General features: G+C 42.1%; 1 protein-coding gene across 1 annotated transcript in view; it reads left to right on the forward strand.

Moving 5' to 3' along the window:
* The window catches only part of PREP (prolyl endopeptidase), a 136,470-nt gene extending 132,503 nt beyond the window's left edge, over nt 1-3,967 (forward strand). The window contains exon 15 of the mRNA XM_060030171.1: nt 3,231-3,967. Within this exon, the coding sequence (XP_059886154.1) occupies nt 3,231-3,525 (295 nt within the window). The 3' untranslated portion in view covers nt 3,526-3,967. The remainder of the gene's footprint in view (nt 1-3,230) is intronic.
* Nucleotides 3,968-19,021: the final 15,054 nt, after the last annotated feature.

Below are 19,021 nucleotides of genomic sequence, written 5' to 3' on the forward strand. Positions count from 1 at the left end.
TTTTAAAGGTGGTCCTCCAGGATTCCTGTCCCCTGGTTCTTCAGTCAACCACTAATCTAGGTACTTCTGTGAAGGGACTTTGCGGATTAAATTAAGGTTACTAATCAGCTGACCAGGATAAGGAGATTATCCTGGATTATCGAGTGGGCCCAATCTAATGACAAACCCTTAAAGGCAGAGCATTTTCTCTGGTGGGAGTTGGGGATGCAGCAGAAAGGGAGATGAGAGAGATTGGACGCATGAGGAGGACTAAAGCCACCAATGCTGGCTTTGAAACTGAAGGAAGGGGGACTGTTCGACCTGAGATCAACCCCAACCAACAGCCATCAAAGAAACAAGGACCTCAGTCCTACAGCCACAGGGAACTGAATGCATTCTGCCAACAGCTGGAATGAGTCTGGAAGTAGATTTTTTTCTAGAACTTCTTGATAAGTGCCCAGCTAGCCAACACTTTGATTTCAGCCTTGAGAGAGCCAGAGAACCCAGTTGAGCCAAGCTAGACTTCTGACTTATAGAACTGTGAGATAAGAAATCCATGTTGTTTTTAAAAGCTGCTAAATTTGTGGTAATTTAATGCAGCAATTAAAAAATAATTTTTACAAAAAAGGTCATTATAACTTACATATATATGGGATTTCTTTTTCTAAATTAAGAAATAAAGGGCTTCCCTGGTGGCGCAGTGGTTGAGAGTCCGCCTGCCGATGCAGGGGACACGGGTTCGTGCCCCGGTCTAGGAAGAGCCCACGTGCTGCGGAGCGGCTGGGCCCGTGGGCCATGGCCGCTGAGCCTGCGCGTTCGGAGCCTGTGCTCCGCCAAAAAAAAAAAAAAGAAGTAAGGAAATGAACTTTTTTTGTGCTCTCAGTATAACCACATATATTTGAAAATACAAGTTGCATTACTGAAATATTCGTATCCCTCAACACTTTGGCGATAACAGTGAGAAAATGGCAAACATTTAGATTCTCCAGACTGCAAGCTACATTCTTTTTTGGCTCCTCACTCTCTTTACTTCCCACATGTAGGGGTTTTTGGATTTTTACCAGCAGTATTTAGGAATTACTCCTGGAATAGCACCAGCAGCCTATGTCCCCTCTCCCCAGTCTCCTCAGTCAGTTATAAATTTTGATACAGTAATTTCTCAAGTCAGGTTTTTTTCCTTCATTTGATGTGTTTTGTATGGTTAGCTCCACTTAGAAATTCCGCTAAAATGACTTGAAATTTTTTAATTGAATACTTTTAAACTACTCAATTCTGTTCCGTAGGAGGGGGAAAGTTTAGCTTTTAAAATACACAGGTAGCCTCACTGACACATCCTGGTGAAAGCTGAATATTTGAAGAAGCCATAGTTCCAATTAACTTTAAGAAAATATGCACTTAGCGGGGGATAAGTCCCATTTAAACTCAGTTGAAAATACTGAGTTAATTGTATAATGAAGGCAACAAAATATTTGCTGGAACCTGATACTTCTGAAATTAATTTGAAAGCAAAAATAGTTCTAAATATTTTTTCTCTCAAGATGTCTGTGATATTCCTATTTCAGACTTTATAATTTTTTAACCTAGCACCACCCACAGAGCTGTATTTTCCTCTTACTTGCTACTCCCAGTGAACAGAGAGCTCAATCCAATATATTGAAGGGGGTCCCCCATGCCCCCCAAAATTTAAATTTCCAAGTTTGTGAATGGCTGGGAAAAATAAAGCCCAACAGACTTTTTTTCTACAGAACGTCTCAGTCTTGAATGTATAAATGTGGCACGTGAATCTTGAGGTGGGGAGAGGCATTATTAGTAGGCAGAGTTTCCAGACATGTTTTCCCATAGAACTAACCCTTATCCGGAGGACGGGGGTTGATCCAGAAATACTCTGCAATGAGAGCAGAAAACAGACCCATTGGTACCCCCATCTTATCTATTAGGAGACTAAACCCCAGAAGGTTTTAGTCTTAGCTTGGTTAACTGAGTAGAAATTTTACTATTTTTGCCTATTTACCCTCCAAAATAAAACTCTACTAAAACAGTTTAATTCATTAATACTGAACACTTTGGAAAACATGACACCCATATGGACTAAAATGTAAAGAAAAAGTATCCAGAGATGTCTTTCACTTAACTATTATCAATCGCTGTTTAATTTGATTGTACTTATGTTCTTAAAAACCTTTTTGTTAACTGGAAACTTATCTTGTGCTTCAGAAGGTGTCTCCTCCACTAGCTTTCTCACCAGTGGCCAAAGGCAGTTTCTTTCTGCTGGACTGTGAGCCAGCAGGGGGTCAGCGGCTTAGGTTCCGTGGTTTCAGACAGGAAGCTAGGCCCAGAGGGGACCCGTGGTCTTCCTAAGACTGCCAAGCTGAGCTCAGAATAAAGGTTTTATAGATACTAAACAGGCAAAAAGCTGCTGTACACTGGATTTCAAGTTCTTCAACAAAAGAAAGGCTTGCACCCATTCTATTCACAATCAGTGATTTAAAAGAACAATCAGGGCTTCCCTGGTGGTGCAGTGGTTGAGAGTCCGCCTGCCAATGCAGGGGACACGGGTTCGTGCCCCGGTCCGGGAAGATCCCACATGCCGTGGAGCAGCTGGGCCCGTGAGCCATGGCCACTGAGCCTGCGCGTCCGGAGCCTGTGCGCCGCAATGGGAGAGGCCACAGCAGTGAGAGGCCCGCGTACCGCAAAAAAAAAAAAAAAGAAGCTACAAGGATATATTGTACAGCACAGGGAATATAGCCAATATTTTATAATAACTTTAAATGGAGTATAATGTATACAAATATTGAATCACCTGAAACTAATATTGTAAATCAACTATACCTCAATTAAAATCTTTTCATGTAAAATATAAACAAAGGGACAGTCAGTCCACTTTGTAGCAGTGAAAAAGTTAGTCTGAAGAATATGAAAATATTCACCTCAAGACAGTCAGTATGTACATACTCTGGGTTGTTTCAACAGCCCTGTTTCTTTCTTACACAGGCTTCCAAAGTGGGAGCGAAGTAAACGACACAGCTCCCCAGCTTCCAATAGCCCTGGCCAGTCACAGCCTAAACGGTGAGGTGATGTAACTTAGTCTGCAGTGGTCACCCATGGACCACTTGGCTGCAGTCCTCACTGCTGGTGACGGTAGGCAGGTAGACGACGCAAGTCACTATGCCCACTGGTCCCCGTGATTATCCTAGTGGACACACAACTCCCATTTTGATATCCGGCCTCATGAAAGTGCCTTTGCCTTTCAGATATTCTCCACTGCACAACGTGAAGCTACCAGAGGCAGACGACATCCAGTACCCGTCCATGCTTCTCCTCACTGCGGACCATGACGACCGCGTGGTCCCGCTTCATTCCCTGAAGTTCATTGCCACCCTTCAGTACCTGGTGGGCCGCAGTCGGAAGCAGAACAATCCCCTGCTTATCCACGTGGACACCAAGGCGGGCCACGGGGCTGGGAAGCCCACGGCCAAAGTAATAGAAGAAGTGTCAGACATGTTTGCATTCATAGCGCGCTGCCTGAACATCGACTGGATTCAGTAAATGGCATTTCCCACTGCCTCTGACCGCTGCGGAAAACCTCAAGGGCTCTCACACCATTAAAACCGAGAAACCACTGGGCGTAATGCCTCCCCACACGAACACTGTTCCTGCACTCGCGGACTGCAGCTGAACAGAACTGCCGTGGGAATTTTATCTTTTCTAGGCTTCTCCTTTTTAGCAGGCCCTTGGCGTTTCTTTTTCCACCCTGTGCAGGCACATATTTTAAAAGGAACAAAAGGCATGTTCGGATAAATAGCTAATGGCAGCCAACACATTGTGATTAGATTGCTGAATTCAGAGTCATGGTCAGGCATACTTCATATAGAGCACCTCAGTGAAATTTGCTTCTATAACTATAACCAATACACCTTTACATAAATGTGAGACTTGTTCTCCTGAAAAAGACTTCTTTGCCACAATAATAAATGTTATTTAAGAATGAGAGGCTTTATTTCTGGTTCCTTTGTGTTGAGGAGCAACCCCAGAAGCGCAGTCATTCTGCACTGCGTCCTGTCATTTGTCTATGGGAATAAGCAATGAAGTCATAGACTGTAAGCGCTGCACGGAGGCGGAGCGCGTCCATCTAGCTCCCTTGTTTATGGTGAGGAAGCTATTAGGGGTGGCTTACTGTCTTACCTATTAACCACTCAGCCAGCTGATCGTATCGTCCGGGGCTCTTTTGGTTTGGATGCCTCCTAAAAATCAGTGGACCCGAAGCTTCAGATTATTCAGCCTATTTGTCTGTCTGTCAATTTGGTTACAAAGTAATTGTGGAAAATAATAGAGTACCTGGGATTCTAAAACTAAGAGACCACATGAGTGAACTCTCCAAATTTATCTTACAATTAGAAATTTCAGCATTTGCCAAGCAGTTCTTCCCCCCATAGACCACTTCCTGGAAATAAAAATAGTCATACTTTAAAAAGTGTGTCTCCCCAGCCTGAAATCTTCAAGAGGAAAATATATCATTCCTCAGACTTGTCCATAAGAAAAAAAAAAATTAAGGCATTTGGTTTAACATTTCATGAAATACTATTCCTTTGGGTATCAGTTTGGGAGGTGGTGATCTAATTTATGAGAAAAAAGCAGCTGCTGCTTTGTCTTGCTTCATGAGATATCACAAAAATTACTATTTTGTATAAAGTATTTTAACCTTAAAAAATTAGTTTAAGGGCTTCCCTGGTGGCACAGCGGTCAGGGAAGATCCCACATGCTGCAGAGCGGCTGGGCCCGTGAGCCATGGCCACTGAGCCTGCGCATCTGGAGCCTGTGCTTCGCAACGGGAGAGGCCACAGCAGTGAGAGGCCCGCGTACCGAAAAAAAAAAAAAAAATTAAAAGATTACTTCATTAATCTAATAGCTTGTTCTTTTCCAGGTAAGTGCTATTTTCCAAATCATACATGTTTGTGCTTCTCTTGAGATCTCTACCTCTCAAATTGTGGTCTAAAGTTAGACACACTATTTTCTGTCCAGCTTATCACTACATACAAGCTCAGCTGAAAGGTGGATACGGTTTGGCTTTTCTCTTCTACAGTTATGTTTTCTCTCACTGTTCAAATAAGCATTGTATATAACGCAGCTGTCATTGAACATAGGATTCATTATGAGCCCCTCCACCCAATCCCTGGAGAAAAGGTATGCCACTAGCTAGCAGTGCATGCAGGGGTTGACATCATCACCATCTACCTGGAGAGATGCTAACACTAGCTAACTGCCATGTAACTGCTGACCAGCATGACAGGAAGGAAAAAAATGTATTTGTATAGATAAGGCAAAGGCAGCCTTTATCCTAGACCAGCTGGGTCATCTGAGGTGCAGACAGCTGAGTTGTACCCATTCAGTCCAGAGCATTTGCAAGTTTGCACAGAATCCGGCTACACTTTCCCACTGAGGTTTTCTACTTAGCAGCAGAAAGTGCAAGTAAAGTGTGTAGAGTCTCAGCTTCAAGAGAAATCAGGACCAGGTTCAAATCCCAACTGTCAATTAGTAACTGGTGATTATGAGGAATAAACAGGCTAATATACTTACACGCGCCTAGCATATAATTGGACTCCAACTGGGAGTATTCTTTCCCAAGCTAATTTTCATATCGAGATTTTAGCTGCACAACTGAGCGCACAGACTGAAGGTAGCTTTTTTACACCTTAAACATTGGATGACTTAGAGGTTGGGCTCCTCCCCAGATCTCAGAGTATCTTTCTTACTAGATGCCACCCTCCTCTGTATCCTGTGCTCTGCCCCTCTGCTCTGTCTTACGTTGCTCTCTGGTGTTCTGAGGAAAAAAGCTGCATGTGGTGGCCAGGTGGTCTAACTGCCTTGTCACAGGGCCTTGCAAACACGCCACAGAGCATTTGCTACCTTAGTAAGATAAAGTCACATTTATGATGTTTAATATGTACACACCTGGAATATTGTAAAACTTTGCAATTAGTCATGTTTCCTAATACTCCCACTAAAGCTTAGGCAGTTACACCCAAATGGTGCTGCCAGTATGGAAGGTTACATTTTAGCTAAGAAAGTCTGTCACTAAATTCTCCATATTTATCAGATAATTTTACCAGCCTCAGGGATTTCCCTGGGCAGACTGCATAGCCAGTACCCAGAAGGCTTACAGAGCCTCAAAGATGAGTTAAGGCTAGACTGGAAAGCTGTAAGGGGGGCTTTAAAAAAGGCGAAGGTCAGACTATAAGGGGGTAGTCAGGAAGGCCAGTGGGATGAGGGCTGAGGCCAATGAATAAGGACCATTTAGCTGTATTTTGCATCCATTCATATTCTAGGGGCTTGGGAGTGCAAAGAGAAAAAGTCCTGCCCTGATGAAGTTGAGACTCCAGGGGGAGGAAACAGGCGATAAACTATGTCCTCGGTCCCCTGTGCTCTAAGCTTTCTGTGTGTGTGGATATGTTTGTCCTCAAGCAACCTTATAAACCATGTGCTACCCTTATCCCCATTTGGCAAAGGCCCAAGTTCACCAGCCAGGAAGGAAGCAGGTAGGGCAGTTAACCCTGGCAGCAGGACCCTGGAGACGGCACTCTTACCCACTAGTCTAGTAAGACAAAAAAGCAAGAGGCTTCCCATTCAAGATGGCGACTAGGAAGGTCCTGAACTTACCTCCTCTCATGGACACAGCTAATTGACAGCTGCATACAGAACAATGCGCTTTGAAAGAAACCCAAAAACTAGATGAGCAACTCCTACACATGAGGTGAAAGAGAAGAAACCCACATGGAACCGGGTAGAAGAGGCTGAGACACAATCTCACGATACACCCCAGCCCTGACACAGCCACCCACAGTCAGGAGGGAACCCACAACTCCGAGCTTCTCCATGAGGAGCAAAGGGTTTGGACTTCACATCTGACACCCCAGCTTTTAAGACTTGCATCTAAGAGACGAGCCTCCAAAATATTTAGCTTTGAAAGCCAACAGGGCTTGCATTCATGAGACCCACCAAGATATAGCAAACAAGAAACAATTTTTTAAATTTGTTTTGTTTTTTTCTCTAGTCACACTTTTAAAGAAAAGTTTAATATATTTAATATATTAAAAAATACCTCACACCAGTCAGAATGGCCATCAACAAAAAGTCTACAAATAATAAATGCTGGAGAAGGTGTGAAGAAAAGGGAACCCTCCTACACTGTTGGTGGGAATGTAAATTGGTGCAGCTACTATGGAAAACAGTATGGAGGTTCCTTAAACCAAAAATAGAGCTACCATGTGATCCTACAATCCCACTCCTGGGCATCTATCCAGAAAAGACAAAAACTCTAATTTGAAAAGAAACATGCACCCCAATGTTCATAGTAGCACTATTTACAATAGCCAAGACATGGAAGCAACCTAAATGTCTGACAGATGAATGGATAAAGATGTGTTGTGTATACACACACGCCACACACACACACACAGGAATGTTACTAAACCATAAAGAAGAATGCCAATTGCAGCAACATGGATTGACCTAGAGATTACCATAAGCCAGACAGTGAAGTAAGCCAGAGAGAAATACCACATAATATCACTTACACATGGAAACTTCGAAAGAAAAAAAGAGACAGATGAACTTATTTACAAAACAGAAAGAGATTCCCAGACATAGAAAACAAACTTACTGTTATCAAAGGGGAAGGAGGGGAGGGGAGAGAGGGATAAATTAGAAGGTTGGGATTAACATATGCACACTACTATATATAAAATAGATAAACAACAAGGACCTACTGTATAGCACAGGGAACTATACTCAATATTTTTCAATAAGCTATAAGGGCAAAGAATCTGAAAAGGAACATGTATATGTATGTATGTATAACTGAATCACTGTTCTGTACACCTGAAACTAACATGACATTGTAAATCAACTATACTTCAATTAAATAATTAAAAATTTTTTTAAAGATCTACATAGGGACTTCCCTGGTGGTCTAATGGTAAAGAATCCGCCTTCCAATTCAGGGGACACAGGTTCAATCCCTGGTCGGGGAACTAAGATCCCACATGCTGCGGGGCAACTAAGCCCTGGGGCCACAGCTACTGAGCTCTTGCGCCTCAATGAGAGAGCCCATGTGCCACAAACTACAGAGCCCACGCTCCCTGGAGCCCACACGCCACAACTAGAGAGAAAACCCGCATGCCACAACTAGAGAGAAGCCTGCGTGCCTCAACAAAGACCCAACGCAGCCAAAAAAATAAAATTTTAAAAATAAAAAAGATCTACTTAGTAAGTTTCAAATATACAATACAGTATTATTAACCATAGTCACCATACTGTACATTACACCCCCAGAACTTATTTATAACTGGAAGTCTGTATCTTTGACCACCTTCAATTTAACCACCCAAAAAACAGTTCTTAAAAGGGCTCAAGCAGACTCATCTGGCTACCCCCCAGGGTCCAGCAGAGAGTCCTCTGCCTGAAAAGTGCCCAGTCTTTCTGTGAAAGACACCTACCTGCTCATCTTAAAGCTTCGGTCCGAGGGGCAAGATTCTAACTGAACACACATCTAGAAGCCTACGGAAACACCCTCCAAAGTCCACAGAGGCTGGTGGGGCCATATTCGCAGTCTCCCTCCAAATATCTCCCAGAAAGACCTTGGTCACTAATATCTCCCAGAAAGACCTTGTGCACACACCTAGTGCCCTGGTTTCTGTGACACCCACTGATCACGTGGCTCTAGTGGCCAGTGGGTCCTGTAGGGCTGTAGCAAATGGACAAACAGTTCTTAACTGGCTAACCACCCCAGGGCACAGCACAGAGACAGCAGACTGAAATGCACCCCCAGACTTCCTGTGAAAGAGACCTATTAGCTTATCTTCATAGCTGTGGCCTGAGAAGCAGACTCCTAACTAAACACATCTAAGGGCTGATGATAATCCTCTCCAGAGATCACGGAGGCCAGTGGGTGTCATCCTCACACTCTCCCTCTGTCCTGCCCGACATCACCAGCATCTCCAGGAAAAGAGCTTGTGTATACGTGTGGTGCCCCAACTTTTGTGGCTGTGCTACGTCACTTGATAGCCTGAGTCTGGTGGCCAGCGAGGCCTGTTTTCTTGTGTTTATGGGACAGCTGCAAACAAAGAAACTTCTTAACTAGCTATTACCTCAGGGCTCAGTGCAAAGAGAGCAGACAGAAATGCCCATCTGCCCCTGAAAGAGCTATATTTGCACATTTGAAAAGCTGCTGCCTGAGGGCCTAGCTTCCAATTAGCCTGCACCTAGGTGCTGACTGAGATCCACCCTCTTTGGGACACCAACAGGTCTTTGCACACCCTCAACTACCAGAAGCCACTAAGAATAAAGCAGGCTGCTTGAACAATCACAAAGATTTGAGACAATCAAGAGCTAGAGCAGGGTGGAACAGTAAGGTTCACCTCCTACACAAGGCTGCTTCTTTAAGACTGGGAGAGGTGACTGTTTCAGCTAATGCATAGAAAAATAACACAGACTGTCAAGGAAATGAATAAACAAAAGGAATATGTTCCAAACAAAAGAACAAGATAAAACCTCAGAAAAACCCTTAATGAAACAGAGATAAGTGAAAATTTACCTAGTAAAGAGTTCAAAGATACAATCATAAAGATGCTCACCAAATATATACGCACCCAACATAGTATTTGCCTTATGTATTGAGGTGCTCCTAACAGCCATAAAAGGGGAAACTGACAGTAACACAATGATAGTGGGGCACTTTAACAACCTGCTTTCACCAATGGACACATCAGACAGAAAAATCAATAAGGAAACACAGGCCTTAAATGACATATTAAGCCAGATGGACTTAATTGATATTTATAGAGCATACATTCCCAAAGCAGAATACATATTCTTCTTAAGCGGACACAGAACATTCTCCAGGACAGATCAAATATTGGGTCACAAATCAAGCCTCAGTAAATTTAAGAAAACTGAAATCATATCAAGGATCTTTTCGGACCAAAACACTATGAGATTAGAAATAAATTACAGGAAAAAGAATGTAAAAAACACAAACACGTGGAGACTAAAACAATATATTACTAAACAACCAATGGATCACCAAAGAAATCAAAGAGAAAATCAAAAAATACCTAGAGACAAATGAAAATGAAACATGATGATCCAAAATCTATGGCACACAGCAAAAGCAGTTCTAGTAAGGAAGTTTATAGCAATACAATATTATCTCAGGAAACAAGAAAAATCTCAAAGAAACAAGCTAACCTTATACCTAAAGAAACTAGAGAAAGAAGAACAAACAAAACCCAAAGTTAGTGGAAGGAAAGAAATCATAAAGATCAGAGTGGAAATAAATGAAATAGAGATGCAGAAAACAATAGAAAAGATAAGTGAAATGAAAAGCTGGTTCTTTGAAAAGATAAACAAAATTCACAAACCTTTATCCAGGCTCATCAAGAAAAAAAAGGGAGAGGGCTCAAATCAATAAAGTCAGAAATGAAAAAGGAGAAGTTACAACTGACGCCACAGAAATAAAAAGGATCATAAGAGACTACTACAAGCAACCCTGGACAAATTCTTAGAAACATACAACGTTCCAAGACTAAACCAGGAAGAAATAGAAAGCATGAAGAGACCAATCACAAGTACTGAAATTGAAACTGTGATTTAAAAACTTCCAACAGGGACTTCCCTGGTGGTGCAGTGGTTAACAATCTACCGGCCAATTCAGGGTACACGGGTTTGCGCCCTGGTCCAGGAAGATCCCACACGCTGCAAAGCAACTAAGCCCGTGTGCCACAAATATCTGAGCCTGCACTCTAGAGCCCATGAGCCACAACTACCGAGCCTACATGCCACAATTACTGAAGCCTGCACACCTAGAGCCCATGCTCTGCAACAAGAGAAGCCACCACAATGAGAAGCCCATGCACCTCAACAAAGAGTAGCCCCCACTCAACACAATTAGAGAAAGCCCACGGGCAGCAATGAAGACCCAATGCAGCCAAAAATAAACAAATTAAATTGATTCTTTAAAAAAAAATTGGAAAAATTTTTTAAAAATAAAAACTTCCAACAAACAAGAGTCCAGGACCAGATGGCTTCACAGGTGATATTTATCAAACATTTAGAGAAGAGCTAACACACATCCTTCTGAAACTCTTAAAAACTGCAGAGGGGGGCTTCCCTGGTGGCACAGTGGTTAAGAATCCACCTGCCAATGCAGGAGACACGTGTTTGAGCCCTGATCCGGGAAGATCCCACATGCCGCGGAGCAACTAAGCCTGTGCACCACAACTACCGAGCCTGCTCTCTAGAGCCCATGCTCTGCAACAAGAGAAGCCGCCACAGTGAGAAGCCTGTGCACTGCAACAAAGAGTAGCCCGTGCTCGCCGCAACTAGAGAAAGCCTGCACGCAGCAACGAAGACCCAATGCAGCCAAAAATAAGTAAATAAATAAATTTATTAAAAAAAAAAAAACAACTGCAGAGGAAGGAACACTCCCAAACTCATTCTATGAGGCCACTATCACCCTGATACCAAAAGCAGACAAAGATACCACAAAAAAAAGAAAATTACAGGCCAATATCACTGAGGAACATAGATGCAAAAATCCTCAAAAACTACTAGCAAACCAAATCCAACAATACATTAAAAGGACCATACACCATGATCAAGTGAGATTTACCCCAGGGATGCAAGGATTTTTCAATATCCGTAAACCAATCAGTGTGATACACCACATTAGCAAATTGAAGAATAAAAACCATATGATCATCTCAATAGATGCAGGAAAAGCTTTTGACAAAGTTCAACACCAATTTATGATAAGAACTCTCCAGAAAGTGGGCATAGAGGGAACATACCCCAACATAATAAAGGCCACATACGACAAACCCACAGCCAACATCATTCTCAATGGTGAAAAGCTGAAAGTATTTCCTCTAAAGATCAGGAACAAGACAAGGGTGTCCACTCTCACCATCTTTTTTTTTTTTTGGCTGCGTTGGGTCTTTGTTGCTGCACTCACTTTCTCCAGTTGTGGCAAGCAGGGACTACTCTTTGTTGTGGTGTGCAGGGTCATTGTGGCGGTTTCTCTTGTTGCACAGCACAGGCTCTAGGCATGCACGCTTCAGTAGTTGTGGTGCGGGCTCAGTAGTTGTGGCTCACGGGCACTAGAGCACAGGTTCAGTAGTCGTGGTTCATGGGCTTAGCTGCTCCATGGCATGTGGAATCTTCCTGGACCAGGGCGCAAACCCGTGTTCCCTGTATTGGCAGGTGGGTTCTTAACCACTGAACCACCAGGGAAGTCCCATCACCACTTTCATTCAACATAGTTTTGGAAGTCCTAGCCACAGTAATCAGAGAAGAAAAAGAAATAATAGGAATCCAAATTGGAAAGGAAGAAGTAAAACTATCACCTTTTACAGATGATATGATACTATACATACAAAATCCTCAAGAAGCTACCAGAAAACTACTAGAGCTCAATGAATTCAGTAAAGTTGCAATATACAAAATTAATACACAGAAAATCTCTTGTATTCCTATACCCTAAAAATGAAAGATCAGAAAGAGAAATTAAGGAAACAATCCCATTTACCATTGCATCAAAGAGAATAAAATACCTAGGAATAAACATACCTAAGGAAGCAAAAGACCTGGACTCAGAAAACTATAAGACACTGATGAAAGAAATTGAAGATGACACAAACAGATGGATAGATATACCATGTTCTTGGATCAGAATACTCAATATTGTGAAAATGACTATACTACCCAAAGCAATATATAGGTTCAATGCAATCCCTATCAAACTACCGACGGCATTTTTCACAAACTAGAACAAAAAAATTTTACCATTTATATGGGAACACAAAAGACCCCGAATAGCCAACCAATCTTGAGAAAGAAAATGCAGCTGGAGTAATCAGGCTCCCTGACTTCACACTATATCACAAATCTACAGTAATCAAAACAGTATGGTAGTGGCACAAAAACAGAAATACAGATCAATGGAACAGGATAGAAACTCCAGAACTAAACTCAAAAAAGATTAAAGATCTAAATGTAAGACTGAATATTATAAAACTGTTAGAGGAAAACATAGGCAGAACACTCTCTGACATAAATAGCAGCAATATCTCTTTGGAGCCACCTCCTAATGAAAATAAAAACAAAAATAAATAAATGGGACCTAATGAAACTTAAAAGCTTTTGCACATCAAAGGAAACCATAAACAAAACGAAAAGTCAACCTACAGAATGGGAGACAATATTTGCAAATGATGCAACTGACAACGGCTTGATTTCCAAAATATACAAACAACTCATGCAATTCAATATCAAAAAACCAAACAACTCAATCAAAAAATGGGCAGAAGATCTAAATAGACACTTCTCCAAAGAAGACATACAGATGGCCAAAAAGCATACGAAAATTGCTCAACATCACTAATTATCAGAAATGTAAATCAAAACTACAATGAGGGGCTTCCCTGGTGGCGCAGTGGTTGAGAATCTGCCTGCCAATGCAGGGGACACGGGTTCGAACCCTGGTCTGGGAAGATCCCACATGCCGCGGAGCAACTAGGCCCGTGAGCCACAACTACTGAGCCTGCGCGTCTGGAGCCCGTGCTCCACAACAAGAGAGGCCGCAATAATGAGAGGACTGCGCACCGCGATGAAGAGTGGCCCCCATTTGCCGCAATTAGAGAAAGCCCTCGCACAGAAACGAAGACCCAACACAGTCATAAATAAATAAATAAATAATTAAAAAAAAAAAAAACTACAATGAGGTTATCACCTCACACCGGTCAGAATGGCCATCATCAAAAAGTGTACAAACAGGGAGACCTTCAAGATGGCGGAGGAGTAAGACGTGGAGATCACCTTCCTCCCCACAAATACATCAGAAATACATCTACATGTGGAACAACTCCTACAGAACACCTACTGAATGCTGGCGGAAGACCTCAGACACCCCCAAAGGCAGGAAACTCCCCCACGTACCTGGGTACGGCAAAAGAAAAAAGAAAAGACAGAGACAAAAAAATAGGGACAGGACCTGCACCTCTGGGAGGGAGCTGTGAAGGAGGAAAAGTTTCCACACACTAGGAAGTCCCTTCACTGGAGGAGACGGGGGGGTGGCGGGGGAGAAGCTTCAGAGCCACAGAGGAGAGCACAGCAATAGGGGTGCAGAGGGCAAAGCAGAGAGATTCCTGCACAGAGGATCAGTGCCGACCAGCACTCACCAGCCCGAGAGGCCTGTCTGCTCACCCGCTGGGGTGGGTGGGGGCTGGGAGCCGAGGCTCAGGCTTGGGAAGTCAGAGCCCAGGGAGAGGACTGGGGTTGGCTGTGTGAACACAGCCTAAAGGGGGCTAGTGCACCACAGCTAGCCGGGAGGGAGTCGGGGAAAAAATCTGGACCTGCCTAAGAGGCAAGACAACGTTGTTTCGGGGTGCATGAGAGGATTCAGAGCACTGCCTAAACAAGTTCCAGAGACAGGCGTGAGCCGCAGCTATGAGCTCAGGCCCCAGAGATGGGCATGAAACACTAAGGCTGCTGCTGCAGCCCCCAAGAAGCCTGTGTGCAAGCACAGGTCACTATCCACACATCCCCTCCCGGGAGCCTGTGCAGCCCGCCACTGCCAGGGTCCCGTGATCCTGGGACAACGTCCCCTGGAGAACACACGGCGCGCCTCAGGCTGGTAAAACGTCACGCCGGCCTCTGCCACTGCAGGCTCACCCCGCATTCCGTACCCCTCCCGCCCCTCGGCCTGAGTGAGCCAGAGCCCCCCTAATCAGCTGCTCCTTTAACCCCATCCTGTCTGAGCGAAGAACAGACGCCCTCAGGCAACCTACACGTAGAGGTGGGGCCAATCCAAAGCTGAACCCCAGGAGCTGTGAGAACAAAGAAGAGAAAGAGAAAACCCACCCAGCAGCCTCAGGAGCAGCGGATTAAATCTCCACAATCACCTTGATGTACCCTGCATCTGTGGAATACATGAATAGACAACAAATCATCCAAAAATTGAGGCAGTGGACTTTGGGAACAACTGTAGACTTGGGGTCTGCTCTCTGCATCTAATTTGTTTCTGGTCTTATGTTTATCTTAGTTTAGTATTTAGAATTTATTATCATTGGTAGATTTCTTTATTAATTTGGTTGCTCTCTTCCTTTTTCTTTTTTTTAATGTACAGATATATATTTTTTTCCTTTTTCTCATTTTTTGAGTGTGTATGTGTACGCTTCTTGTATGATTTTTGTCTGTATAGCACTGCTTTACCATTTCTCCTAGGGTTCTGTCTGTCCATTTTATGTTTGTTTGTTTTCTGTATAGTTTTTAGTGCTTTCTATTGTTGGTGGATTTGTTTTTTGATTTGGTTGCTCTCTTATTTCTTTCTTTTTCTTTTTATTACGTTTTAATCTTTTTATTTTTAATAATTTTTTTTATTTTAATGACTTTTTCTTTTTTCTCCCTTTTCTTCTGAGCCGTGTGGCTGACAGGGTCTTGGTGCTCTGGTCAGGTGTCAGGCCTGTGCCTCTGAGGTGGGAGAGCTGAGTTCAAGAAATTGGTCCACCAGAGACCTCCCGGCTCCACGTAGTATCAAACAGTGAAAACTCTCCAAGAGATCTCCATCTCAATGCTAAGAACAAGCTCCACTCAACGACCAGCAAGCTACATGCTGGACACCCTATGCCAAACAACTAGCAAGTCAGGAACACAACCCCACCCATTAGCAGAGAGACTGCCTAAAATCATAATAAGGTTGCAGACACCCCAAAAACACACCACTGGACATGGTCCTGCCCACCAGAAAGACAAGATCCAGCCTCATCCTCCAGAACACAGGCACCAGTCCCCTCCACCAGGAAGCCTACACAACCCACTGAACCAACTTTAGCCACTGGGGGCAGACACCGAAAACAACAGGAATTATGAACCTGCAACCTGCGCAAAGGAGACCCCAAACACAGTAAGATAAGCAAAATGAGAAGACAGAGAAACACACAGCAGATGAAGGAGCAAGGTAAAAACCCAGCAGACCAAACAAATGAAGAGGAAATAGGCAGTCTACCTGAAAAAGAATTCAGAGTAATGATAGTAAAGATGATCCAAAATCTTGGAAATAGAACAGAGAAACTACAAGAAACGTTTAACAAGGACCTAGAGGAACTGAAGAGCAAACAAACAATGATGAACAACACAATAAATGAAATTAAAAATTCTCTAGAAGTAATCAAGAGCAGAATAACTGAGGCAGAAGAACAGACAAGTGACCTGGAAGATAAAACAGTGGAAATAATTACTAAGGAGCAGAATAAAGAAAAAAGAATGAAAAGAATTAAGGACAGTCTCAGAGACCTCTGGGACAACACTAAATGCACCAACATTCGAATTATAGGGGTCCCAGAAGAAGAAGAGAAAAAGAAAGGGACTGAGAAAATATTTGAAGAGAATATAGTTGAAACCTTCCCTAACATGGGAAAGGAAATAGTCAATCAAGTCCAGGAAGTACAGAGAGTCCCATACAGGAGAAATCCAAGGAGAAATACGCCAAGACATATATTAATCAAACTATCAAAAATTAAACACAAAGAAAAAAATATTAAAAGCAGCAAGGGAAAAGCAACAAATAACATACAAGGGAATCCCCATAAGGTAAGAGCTGATCTTTCAGCAGAAACTCTGCAAGCCAGAAGGGTGTAGCAGGACATATTTAAATGGATGAAAGGGCAGAACCTACAACCAAGATTACTCTACCCAGCAAGGATCTCATTCAGATTTGACGGAGAAATTAAAAGCTTTACAGACAAGCAAAAGCTAAGAGAAATCAGCACCACCAAAACAGCTTTCAAACAAATGCTAAAGGAAATCTCTAGGCAGGATACACAAGAGAAGGAAAAGACCTATGATAATAAACCCAAAAGAATTAAGAAAATGGTAATAGGGACATACATATCAATAATTACCTTAAATGTAAATGGATTAATTGCTCCAACCAAAAGACATAGACTGGCTGAATGGATATAAAAACAAGACCCATATATATGCTGTCTACAAGAGACCCACTTCAGACCTAGGGACACATATAGACTGAAAGTGAAGGGATGGAAAGAGATATTCCATGCAAATGGAAATCAAAGAAAGCTGGAGTACCAATTCTCATATCACACAAAATAGACTTTAAAATAAAGACTATTACAAGAGACAAAGAGGGACACTACCTAATGATCAAAGGTGAATCCAAGAAGATACAACAATTGTAAATATTTATGCACCCAACATAGCAGCACCTCAATACATAAGGCAAATGTTAACAGCCATAAAAGGGGAAATCGACAGTAACACAATCATAGTAGAGGACTTTAACACCCCACTTTCACCAATGGACAGATCATCCAAAATGAAAATAAATAAGGAAACACAAGCTTTGAATGACACATTAAACAAGATGAACTTAATTGATTTTATAGGACATTCCATCCAAAAACAACAGAATACACTTTTTTCTCAAGTGCTCATGGAACATCCTCCAGGATAGATCATATCTTGAGTTACAAATCAAGCCTTGGTAAACTTAAGAAAACTGAAATCGTATCAAGTATCTTTTCCAACCACTACAATATTAGCCTAGGTATCAATTACGGAAAATAATCTGTAAAAAATACAAACACATGGAGGCTAAACAATACACTACTAAATAACCAAGAGATCACTGAAGAAATCAAAGAGGAAATCAAAAAATACCTAGAAACAAATGACAATGAAAACACGATGACCCAAAACCTTTGGGATGCAGCAAGAGCAGTTCTAAGAGGGAAGTTTATAGCAATACAAGCCTACCTCAGGAAACAAGAAACATCTCAAATAAACAACCTAACCTTACACCTAAAGCAATTAGAGAAAAAAGAACAAAAAAACCCCCAAAGTTAGCAGAAGGAAAGAAATCATCAAGACCAGATCAGAAGTAAATGAAAAAGAAATGAAGGAAACAATAGCAAAGATCAATAAAACTAAAAGCTGGTTCTTTGAAAAGATAAACAAAATTAATAAACCATTAGCCAGACTCATCAAGAAAAAAAGGAAGAAGACTCAAATCAATAGAATTAGAAATGAAAAAGGAGAAGTAACAACTGACACTGCAGAAGTACAAAGGATCATGAGAGATTACTACAAGCAACTCTATGCCAATAAAATGGACAACCTGGAGGAAATGGACACATTCTTAAAAAAGCAGTCTTCTGACACAGAACCAGGAAGAAATAGAAAATATAAACAGACCAATCACAAGCACTGAAATTGAGACTGTGATTAAAAATCTTCCACCAAAAAAAGAGCCCAGGACCAGATGGCTTCACAGGCGAATTCTATCAAACATTTAGAGAAGAGCTAACACCTACCCTTCTCAAACTCTTCCAAAATACAGCAGAGGGAGGAACACTCCCAAACTCATTCTACGAGGCCACCATCACCCTGATAGCAAAACCAGACAAAGATGTCCCAGAGAAAAAAAATTACGGGCCAATATCACTGATGAACATAGATGCAAAAATCCTCAACAAAATACTAGCAAACAGAATCCAACAGCACATTAAAAGGATCATACACCATGATCAAGTGGGGTTTATCCCAGGAATGCAAGGATTCTTCAACATATGCAAATCAATCAATGTGATACACCATATTAAATAATTAAAGAAGAAAAACCATATAATCATCTCAAAAGATGCAGAAAAAGCTTTTGACAAAATTCAACACCTATTTACAATAAAAACCCTCCAGAAAGTAGGCATAGAGGGAAATTACCTTAACATAACAAAGGCCATATATGAGAAACCCACAGACAACATCGTTCTCAATGGTGAAACTCTGCAACCATTTCCACTCAGATCAGGAACAAGACAATGGTGTCCACTCTCACCACTATTATTCAACATCGTTTTGGAAGTTTTAGTCACGGCAATCAGAGAAGAAAAAGAAATAAAAGGAATCCAAATTGGAAAAGAAGAAGTACAGCTGTCACTGTTTGCAGATGACATAATACTATACCTAGAGAACC

The sequence above is a fragment of the Delphinus delphis genome, chromosome 14 (genome assembly GCF_949987515.2).
Source record: "Delphinus delphis chromosome 14, mDelDel1.2, whole genome shotgun sequence".
Taxonomy (NCBI): Eukaryota; Metazoa; Chordata; class Mammalia; order Artiodactyla; family Delphinidae; genus Delphinus; species Delphinus delphis.